Genomic DNA, 11,762 nt, shown 5'->3' on the forward strand with positions numbered 1-11,762 from the left:
TGGCATTGTTTAGGATAATACACTGCTAATTTTTGTAGACATGACACCAAATGTAATTCAGGTAAGTGTGAGGAAAATATCAAGTTATTCAGGTTCCCTGAAAGTGATAAAGTTTGGTGTAATATTGCAGATTAATCTGAATATGGTTGAGTTGAAATAGAAGAAAATTTACTTGTGATTTTCACTAGTTTTAGAATTTTGGTAATTTCCAGCTAAAAATATAGACAAGATTGTTCTTTATCGCTTCATTGCTTTTTAATTCTAATTAAATAATCTTCTTTTTATTTCAAGCAAATTAAAATAAAAATACTATTAAGAATCGGTATTTTTAAAAAATAGTCTTTTCAGAGGAATTTCTCTCAGACAAGCCAAAAATGTCCTTTCTGATTCTGCATTTGTAAGGTTGTTCCACAATTTGGATAAGAAAGATAATTTTATAATTGACATTGTGAAGTAAAATAAAACAATTATGAAATATCTGAAGAATGTTCTCCTTTTCTGATGACAAACTCAAGTGTCATGTGAAATAAAATACTTCAATAAATGAAAAGCATTTTACTTTTCTTATATTGTTAAGTCCTTTAGGAAATAATTATTGCAACAAACCATTTCCTCTCACTTGAAAAGATCAAGCCCTGTGCTTCATACAACCAATTCATGCATAGTCAGTATTAATAATCCATTAAATTAGACATATTAAAGTCTATGAAGGATGTATTTTATGTAACAGTAGTTGCTGACAAAACTAGTTACTTAGAGGAAGTAACCAATGTCTACCTCTCTCATATATACACATACAGACATTTCATCATCACTGCTTCGGGTTTTACCTACATCCATACACACACACACACACACACACACACACACAAGATGTTGATTTAGCTCTGTAAAAGAGAAGCTAAAGCTCCTGCAGACTTCAATTTACCTGCTTCTTCACCACCATTGTGATGGATGCACCACCACTGACATAGCAATGCCAGCTAAAGTATTCAAGGAAAATAAAACGGAAATTTTGATTTAAAGGGCAAAACTATAAACATCCTCTATACGTGTGTGTGTGTGTGTGAAGGTGTTGATGAAGTGGCTGTATGGTAAGTAGCTTGCATCCCAACCTGGGTTCAGTCCCACTGCATGGCATGTTGGGCAAGTGTCTTCTACTATAGCCTCAGGCTAACCAAAGCCTTGTGAGTGGAGTTGGTTGACGGAAACTGAAAGAAGCCTGTCGTATATATATATATATATGTATATGTTTGTCCCCCCACCCTCGCTTGACACCCGATGTTGGTGTGTTTACATCCCTGTAACTTAGCAGTTCAGCAAAAGAGACCGATAGAATAAGTGTTAGGCTTACAAAAAATAAGTCCTGGGGTTGAATTGTTCCACAAAAGGCGATGCTCCAGCATGACCACAGTCAAATAACTGAAACAAATAAAAGAATATCATCAATGTATCATATATCCAAAAAAGAAGCACGCTCTGAAGTATAGACCAGTAAAGTAATTAAGTTAATGTCTGGTCATAGAGTGACCAATGGTTTTGCACCCACAAAGGCTGTAGATTTGTGGATGACTCATCAGACTCTAGTCTGAAGACAAATTTAACTTTTCACTTCTGGGAGGTAGAAATCCGTTACGGTCATTGGACATTTAGTCATCAAAGAATAAATAGCTAGGCATCAGTGAGAACAGGTTATCCCCCTTAGACCAGCTATTTGTGGGCTGTGAGAGGGGGAACAAGGGATTTAGCACTTGGGCTGCTTTTGAATTGTAAGAACCCTTCCAAGTTTTGTCAGAGAACGGGGAAACCCATGCTTGCAGCAGGTAGTGCTTGAAATGGATGCATGACTTGAAGATTTTTTTGGCAAGTATTCAGTGACCCAGTTTTCAGGGAGTCTTTGAGTATCCTAGCTTCTTCAGCAATGCAAAGATTGCAGTGTATGCTCTCATAGATGTAGGGCCCCAGCCACTCTAAGATTTTCTACTTGATATCATATGGGGTCCCTTCATCTTTGAGACACCACACATGGCTAGCCAAGGATGTGATGAGTCATCTTTCCAGGATGCTGAAGGAGGACCTGTGGTTGTTCAAATGTTGCTTGAAGGCTGTCCCAGCTGACTCAATATATTTCTGGACTTGGGTACTGGTTGTGTTCACATTACTGGCACATTTTTGGTTGGCTCCAGGCCCAGGGATGGTGTTGGTGCCACCAGTGTTGTTATAATATATGTGTCTGTGTGTATGTATATATATATATATATATATATATATATATATATATATATATAACTCAAGTCACTTAAATATGTTGGATGTACAGTAAACTTTAAGAACACTCTTGATGATGAAATCAATGTTAGATTATCTAATGCTACAAGTGCTTTTGGAAAACTTCCCATCATTTGTGGGATAAACACAGTGTCAGTCTGAAAACTAAAATAAATCTTGTATTTTGAGCACACTTTTGTATGGGGTAGAAGCATAAACTTCCTACTACAGACATATAAAAAAGAAGTTGAAACCTTTCACATGTGATGTCTGCACAATATCTGCAACATAAAATGGCAAGATAAGATATCAAATGTCAAAATCTTTAAAAATGTGATACATCCAGTATCAAAAGCATGCTGCTGGGAATTCAGTGCAGATAGGTAGGACATGTTCGAATGAAAGATGATCACATCCGGAAAATTCTTTTGTATGGCCAACAAGTAGAGGGATACCATGATAAAGGAAGACCCATCCTTAGGTATAAGGATAAGTTGATTGCAATCACTAAAATCTCTACAGCTTAATTTGACATCTTGAGAATGTTATTGCCTAGATTGATCTGCATGGCATAAAATGTTCTCATGATGCATCAAAACAATTTCAGTTGAAGAAATAGAACAATCAACAAACACATTTGTCCATTTCCAGGCAAAATTAAAATTGTCCCCATTGTGACTTCATAGCAAAATCCATACCTGGACTTGAATTACATTCACGTATCCATCACAAATAGATGCAGCTTCTTTTATTTTTAAACCTTTTCCCTTTGTTTCTTTTCTTTTTTTTAAATCATCTCTTTCAAAGACTCATACCGGGAGCAATCATCATATATACATATATATCATCTTCATCATCATTTAACATCTGTTTTCCATGGATGGTTTGGCAGGTGCTGGCAAGGCCAGAAACCACACCAGGCTCCATTGTCTGGTTGCTAAATTTAACTATATATATATGCATGGTATGAATGGATATATGGATATATAATTTACAGAAAAAAAGATGAAGACAGGTGTAGGAACAACAAACAGGTGTATTAGTTTAACACTTGGGAAGAATGGAAAAGTCTTTTATGTTTCAAGCCTATGCTCTTTGACAGAAAGGATTAAGAGGTAAAAAAAGGAAGAGAGATTGTAAAAAAAAGACAGGGAAAAATCTTTTTGTAGGGATCGGCATGATGAAATAGCCAGAAGAAAGAGGTTGAATGAAAGGGAAATAATGATGGTGACCTGGTCGAACAAATTTATTCATGCGCTTGATGTGTATGTGAGAATGGTATGTGTGAATGTATATGCATGAATGGGGATGAGTGTGTGAGTATGGAAGTGTGGGTGAGCTGAAAAATATGCAGACTTGTATGTGTGTAAGTGACCCAATGCATACAGTATGAGGAGTATATGCATTACATGTACTATTATGAATGTGTTGTGCATATGGATGTGTGTACATATGTGTGTGGTTATCATGTGTGTGCATGCAAATGAATTGGCCTGGGTGTGTGTATGTGTACAAGTAACCTAGTGTATGTATTGTGTGGAGTAATGTGCGTTTTGTGTACCTGTGTGTGTCTGTGCATGCACGTATGGACATATATATGTGTGAGTATGCATACAGATGTGTGTATTTGTGTGAGGCTAATGTGTATGTGTGTGCACATGTGCATGCATGCATGTGCAAACGCTTGTGTTTAGTAGTTGATATATAGGCAGGCATGGTTGTGTGGCAAGCTTGCTTCCCAACCACATGAGTCAGGGTTCAGTCTTACTGCATGACACCTTTTGCAACCATCTTCTATTATTGCCCTAGGCTGATCAAAGCCTTGAGTGGATTTGGCAGAGGAAAACTAAAAGAAGCACATCATATATATATATATATATATAATAATTAAGATTCAGTTGAATTAAGTACTTAGGTTGAGGCATCAAGTCAGTCCAGTATGGTCCGCACAGCTCGAAGCTAGGTGAATAAAAAGCAAAAATAAGTAACATGGATATTCAGGTGTCAGTGTATTAAGGCTGTTTGAAGTGGCTCCATTTAATCACTCAATGAAAGCATTACATCAATTTGAAATAAACCACTCTCCTCAGATGCAGATGACATATAGATTTCCAACATAAAGGATATATTTTAATATATAAATTTTACTAAGTTTTGATGCACATCTTTTTCCATACTTTTAATTCCCACACTTAGATCTCATTGTGACCTCTTTTGTTTTCCATTTTAGGCCCCTTTCATAATAATATGATAAGTCACTCCTGTCCTTCCTCTTTCTGGTTATCACCTCTTCTCTATATATCATTATCTTACTTGCAACTTCTGAGGCATATTCTTTTATGTAGATATGGCTGGTTTTATGGTCTCAATAAAATAGGGGTAGGGAGAGTCATCATCATCATCATCGTTGTTTAACGTCCGCTTTCCATGCTAGCATCAGTTGGACGATTTGACTGGGGACTGGTGAAACCAGATGGCTACACCAGGCTCCAATCTGATTTGGCAGAGTTTCTACAGCTGGATGTCCTTCCTAACACCAACCACTCCGAGAGTGTAGTAGGTGCTTTTATGTGCCACTGGCACGAAGGCCAGTCAGGTGGTACTGGCAACGACCATGCTCAAAATGGTGTATTTTACGTGCCACATGCACAGGAGCCAGTTCAAATGTCTTTAAACGTGCCAGGAAGGCGACGCTGGGCACAGGTGCCATTGACGGTTTCGCTTTCGCTTGCCCCAATAAGTCTTCGCAAGCAGAGTTTCGTGTCCAATGAAGGAGACGGTGTTGGCATGGGTGCCAGTCGTCGAATTTAGTTCGATTTCGATTTCACTTGCCTCAACAGGTCTTCGCAAGCGGAGTTTAATGTCCAATGAAGGAAGGTACGTATAAGTGGGCTGCCTTAGGCCTTCGATTTAGGTCTCACTTGGCTTGCCTGGTCTTCTCACGCACAGTATCTTTCCAAAGGTCTCGGTCAGAAGTCATCGCCACGGTGAGGCGCAATGTTCAAAGGTCGTGCCTCACCACCTCATCCCAGGTCTTCCTGGGCCTACCTCTTCTACAGGTTCCCTCCACTGCTAGGGTGTGGCACTTTTTCACACAGCTATCCTCATCCATTCTCGCTACATGACCATACCAGCGCAATCGTCTTTCTTGCATACCACAACTGATGCTTCATAAGTTCAACTTTTCTCTCAAGGTATTAACACTCTGTCTAGTATGCACACTGACATTACACATCCATCGGAGCATACTGGCTTCATTCCTTGCAAGCTTACGCATGTCTTCAGCAGTCACAGCCCATGTTTCACTGCCATGAAGCATGGCTGTCCGCACACATGCGTCATACAATCTGCCTTTTGCTCTGAGAGAGAGACCCTTTGTCACCAGCAGAGGTAAGAGCTCTCTGAACTTTGCCCAGGCTATTCTTATTCTAGCAGCTACGCTTTCAGCGTACCCACCCCCACTATTAATTTGGTCACCAAGATAGCGGAAGCTATCAACCACTTCTAGTTTTTCTCCCTGGAATGTGGCAGAAGTTGTTTTCTGCACATTCATAGTGTTTATAGCTCCTGAACATCTGCTACAAACAAAAGCTAACTTCCTAGATAACCTTCCTTTGATATTGCTGCACCTCTTATGTGTCCATAGCTTGCACTGGGTGCATCTTATAGAGTTACTACCCACGCCTTTTCTACAGATCGAGCAGGGCCATCTACCCAAAAGGGTTTGTGTTTTGTCTGCCTTCCTACTTATTAGGACTTTGGTTTTAGCTAGGTTGACTCTAAGGCCCTTCGATTCTAGTCCTTGCTTCCACACCTGAAACTTCTCTTCTATTTCTGATAGTGACTCGGCAATTAGTGCAAGGTCATCAGCATAGAGGAGCTCCCAGAGGCATCCTGTCTTGAATTCCTCTGTTATAGCCTGGAGGACTATGATAAATAGGAGGGGGCTGAGGACAGAACCTTGGTGGACCTCTACCTCCACCCGGAATACTTCATTGTACTCATTGCCAACCCTCACCTTACTGACAGCATCTCTGTACATGGCTCGCACAGCTCTCACATCACCACCAACAAGAACTTAACAGTCAATCCCCAATGGATTTAATCCCAAGGAGTTGTAGACTACATGCTGCATTGAGTATTTTGAATGTGATTAGGATAAAGATGAATGTAGCTATATCACCATTCCTCTTTCTTGACCACCATTATTTTCTTCTTCCACTCTAAATTATAGTAAGTTTTAAGTATTTTTCCCTAAATTCATTCTGCCACAAAAATAGCAAAGAGAAGCAATGTAATTATTTTAGTCTCTAATATTGATGAAAAATTTGCTAAAAAATTATAATGGTGTATCCTGTATGTTGGAAATCTATATAGCTGTATGCGCCCAAGGAGAGCAGTTTATTTCAAATTGATGTAATGTTTGCATTGATTGGTTAAATGGAGCCGCTTGAAATGGCTATAATGCACTGATACCTGAACATCCTTGTTACGTATTTGCTATATATATATATTTATAAATACACACACACACACACACACACACACACATACATACATATAGAAGAAGAAGAAGAATATAACACAAGGATGGAAGTTAACTGGCTTTAATAGTGGATCACAACATATGGTTCTGCATCCCACATCAGCTTTAAGTTACCAGATTTATATCGTATAACATTTTTAATCCAAAATACACTAAACTAGTATATATAAAATATATATAGTATGTTTTATATATATATGTATGTTTTGTGTATGTGTCAGTTGCCCCCACCACCACTTGACAATAGTCAGTTTATTTATTCACAATACTGCTTTCATGTGCTTACTACAATATTTTATTCTTGCCTGGCTAACATCAGTTTTGATACTAATTTTCTGTGAGGAAGCAAAGACTTCCAGAGTTGTCTCATACTGTACCAGGATTGATTATAAATGCAGGAAGCCGACAAGACTTTATGTCACAAGGGGCCAAATTTAACTGTTTTAAGTAATAATATATGTAACTCCTACTAAATATGTTGAGTGCCTCCCTTGTTCCTTTGTCCACTCACCTCTGTGTATATAGGGGTATGGCAGTGACATCATTTACTGCGGTCAACGCTATGGCAAGATTCTCTTTCTTCTCTGACAAGGAACGATTCCCATCATACCATATGCATCCCATCATATCATACTATATATAGCAAAAACAAAACTGATGCAAATACATCTTTGCCACTAAACAGCATCAAAGCATTTGACAGTTCAGTAAAGCGGCAACTGAACAACAACATCAACAACAATATTGATAGTAAAGAAGTGAAACCTAGAGGAGGAAAGATAAAGAAAGAAAATTTTGAAAGAAACATGAACTGCCAGTGCCACCACCATAAAGTAGCTACAGCCATAACAAGAGATGCTGGAAAGGGGATTTCTTTTGCAAATGTTACAAGAAATCTAGTGGATTTGGTCAATGATAAGTACAGGTGAAGTGGTTGAAGGTAAATAGGGGTAGAGATAATCAATGGTAAATGAGTGAGGGTGAAAGATGGATGTTAATAGGAAATGGCTCTGAGGAGAGAGAATGATGACTCGCAGTACACAAAGGGTAATACATTGTAATGAATTCTGCCTTCATTAAATACGTCAAAATATTGTTGGCATCCTTTTGTCTCGGGAGACAATGGAGTTGCGCATAAACTAATCCAGTCTGGTTTTTACATTTCATGTCCTCTCCAGTTTTGCGTAGACCTGGGCTAGATGTAATATTAACCCCTATTGTGATGCTACTGGCGTCACACCATACTATCCCACTCTTTGATTTTGGAACATACCAACTGCCCCTCACTGGATCCTCTGCTCTCACTCTGATCAAGACTTCCTGCATCATGTCGGTCTTCTACTCCCCAACTCTATCGTTCCACCTCACTCCTTCGGTTCATCTCTTGATGAAGCCACATGCTGTCTGGAGCCATCCTGCAATCAGGTAGTGTCCCACCAGCTTCCCACACACTGAGAACAGTTCTTGTCTACTCATGCTGGTGCCCAGTTTGAGGATCTCATTCCCTTGCCAGAACACCAATGCGTCGGCCTTGTCTCTCTATAGCTAGAGGCCCAGTGCAGCACCTCCCTCCATTGCCTCTGGTGGCTTGGCGTTCAGTCCAAAACTCTTCAGGTGGCCTATGACTTCAGTTGCTGGCATTACGGCTTCATCCACCAGGATCTCATTGGTATACGAATTGGTGGCCCTTTTTACTCTGTCTACCTTTCCCAGGATGGCCTTGAGAAGTGTTACCATAATCTTGGCGCTGAATTTAGCCCGAACCCCAGCTGGTCAGTATGCCCAGCCCTTATACCCAGTATGTCCGGCCCTTAAACCTGACAAGCTGATGCTGCTACAGTCTCTCAGCCACATGCATCTGCAGGTATGCTGACTTCAAATCAATGATCGTGGAGGCCCCTGTCATCTGCCTCCACTCTTGCAAGGTGTCGTGGCCTCACCACCCGTATGTCATGATATGTGGTCATTCAACTCTCAGAAGTCAAGCACTGGCCTGACTCTATGCTTTGTGGGCTGTACCACCACCATTAGTGGCAGGACTCCACTCTCTACTTCTTCTTCCCAACGGATCAATATGCCCTCCTTAATCCATCTCTCCACCTCCCCCTCAAACTTACTTCTGGCATCTTTCAGAGTATGCTGATAGCAGCCCACTTTATTTTTTAATGTCAAGGGCTCTCCCTTCCAGTGCCACTCAACTGTCCACCCTTGGCCATCAAAGACAGCACGAAAGTCCTGGTCTTCAATGGTGTGTGCAGCATACTTTTCTTTGCAGTTCTCACCAATGCACGGTGTCCCCATACACGGTTTCCCCGCAACCCCAAACGTTACACCGGCCTTGTTGACAGTGACACCTCCTAAACGGGTGACTGCATCCATCCCTATCACCATGTCAGTCTTATCCACCAAGTGGCCAACTACAATTGCTTGCAGCATCAGCTTTGTTCCCTGCACTACAATCTGCGCATCTGTAATGCCTTCACAGTGTACCTCTCTCCTGTCGACTGCCCTTACACTGCTCACTCCACTCCACATCTCTACCACTTCTGGAGTCATCAGGGTCGTCATACAGCCCATGTCCACAAAGGCTCGCGACATCTTCCCCTCCACCAGAATGTCGACTACAGGTAACAATAAACGCACCTCTATTGATCCGAAGGAATAACTACCGGTACAGTAGTCTCCCTTAGACCGTCTGGCTATATGTCCTGTTTCTTGACACCGGTAGCAAATGACATCAGGCTTGGGTGACTTGCAGTCTCGCACTATGTGCAGGTCCTGACACCGGAAACTCTGTCCTTTGAATGGTTGCTCATATTCCTTGTTTGACCCCTCTCTGCTACTCCTTGTTCGGCCACTTTTCGTTGTTGCAGTTTCTGCTACCGGTGGTGCCCTGCAACACGAAACTAGCACATAAGCCCGAGATATAATGTCTGCCATCACCATAGAGTTAATGTTCGGTAGCTTTTGCAACTCAACCAACATGTGGTCAGGAAAGCCAGTCACAACCGTTCGGTCCAGTGATTCACCTTCATATCCCGCCAGTTTAGCCAATCTCCTGAGTTTGTTGGTAAATACTTCAACCTGTTTGCTGGTCCACTTTGCTTTCCCCAAGGCAAGCGTACGCTTCGAACATTCCTTCTGCAAAGGCCTCCATCAAACGGATTTCTATTTTTTCCACGCTAAGTTGGTCCTTTTCTTCCATTTCTAGGTATAGCGCCAACGCCGAACCATCTAGGTACAGCGGTATAAAACTCGCTAAGTCATTTATCCTGTGGAATTTCGCAACCAACCTCATTTTCTTCAACCAAGCGGCTACATCCGTGTCACCGCAGAACGGTTTGACTATATTGTTCGAAATATGGATTACACTCATCATTCGTATTTTTTTTTTTTTTTTTTTTTTTTTTTTTTTTTTTTTTTTTTTTGTTATGGGCCGTAATAGTTTGTTGTGTGATGGAGGAGAAAGATAACAGAAAAAGAAGCAAAAGGAAGAAAGAAATGCAGAGAGCTTACCTGTTGACTGAGGTGGGATGAGCGATCATGCCCCGTGGCTCTTCCACCAGTCCCTGCAGTCTTCACTTCCGTTTGCCTCATCTGCAATCCTCTCCACTATCACCACATAGCTCATCACAGTCCACAACACCACAAACACCACAATTATCCCCTAAAAAGACAGTTTGCTGAAGGCTTGAATGTCTTTGATGATAGGTTTGCTGTATCAGGGTTGATTTGAGGCTAAATAACAACAAAATTATTATTAAGACAGACCAACGATGTAGCCTGTATGTTGTTGCATGACCTGCTAGAAAGAGTAGCCAAACTTTTTTTTATATAAGAATAGGAAAACCTCTATCCTGTGATATACACCTAGAGTCCATTATGTCTGGGAAGAAAGACGGAATGGCCACATTTGGGACGTCTTTGATCATATCTGTTCAATCAGATCCAACTCGGGACTAAACAACAGGTGACGAAGGGAACGAGACGAGGCAACAAGAGAGCTTTTACCTGGTCGCTCGAGTTGCTAGAAAGAGCAACCAAATCTTCTTGACAAAAAGAAAAATGAAATTTCCGTCTTCAAGAAAAAAAAATTCAAGTGTATGTTATTTTATAATGTTCACTAAGGAATTCATTACTTCTACAAAAGAATAAGCCAAACTTGTCATGGCTGGAACGCCTTTTCTCACAGATCCATTGCAATGAGAGCTATCCTGTGGTTAAAACAATATTCTTCCCTGAATGATGAAGCAGCTAAAGTTGAAGAAAAGCTGAAAGAATAAAAGATAGCAAGTATCCATATTCCAAATATTGGGATTCCCTTGACTAGCATAATTTATTCAGATTTTCGTATGAAATAAATAGAAAATGTCATGGGAACTCGGTACATATCATGGCTAATATCCAGTGTTGTACGAGAGTAGTTTCACGGATCTTACAGGTTTTTTTTATTATTTTTTTTTAACTAAACAGTTTGAAATTTTGGATGTGTCAGGTTTTTCTATTCTGTATATAAAAAAAGTTTGGCTACTTTTTCTAGCAGGTCATGCAACAACATACAGGCTCTGTCGTTGGTCTGTCTCAGTAATAATTTTGTTGTTATTTAGACTCAAATCAACCCTGATACAGCAAACCTATCATCAAAAACATCCCAGCCTTCAGCAAACCGTCTTTTTAAGGATAATCTAGGACATTACGTACGATGGGCGAGTGATTTAGGTAGGAGGATACTTTGGCTGCTATTTTTAGCGTGTCAAGCGACCAGGTAGAGGCTCTTTCATTGGTTCGATTGCATGATGAGATTTTTTTACACATATATGTATGTATCTATATCATCGGCAGAAGTTAGAAAGTAAATCAAAAGCTGAGAGTTTCGTGTACTGGCACTTATCAAACACGAATTTGGCCATTGTCACTCTGTAACTTCTGCCTATTATTAATGTGTGAG

General features: G+C 40.3%; 1 protein-coding gene across 1 annotated transcript in view; it reads right to left on the bottom strand.

The window, feature by feature from the left end:
• LOC128250162 (uncharacterized) overlaps positions 1 to 11,756 on the bottom strand; it is a 12,179-nt gene extending 423 nt beyond the window's left edge. Inside the window, exons 1-2 of the mRNA XM_052974904.1 lie at positions 10,331 to 11,756; positions 1,355 to 1,422 (exon numbers count right to left, since the gene is read on the bottom strand). Coding sequence (XP_052830864.1) covers positions 1,355 to 1,422; positions 10,331 to 10,411 — 149 coding nt within the window. The 5' untranslated portion in view covers positions 10,412 to 11,756. The remainder of the gene's footprint in view (positions 1 to 1,354; positions 1,423 to 10,330) is intronic.
• Between the last annotated feature and the right edge of the window lie 6 nt (positions 11,757 to 11,762).

This window comes from Octopus bimaculoides, chromosome 19 (genome assembly GCF_001194135.2).
Source record: "Octopus bimaculoides isolate UCB-OBI-ISO-001 chromosome 19, ASM119413v2, whole genome shotgun sequence".
NCBI classification, from domain to species: Eukaryota; Metazoa; Mollusca; class Cephalopoda; order Octopoda; family Octopodidae; genus Octopus; species Octopus bimaculoides.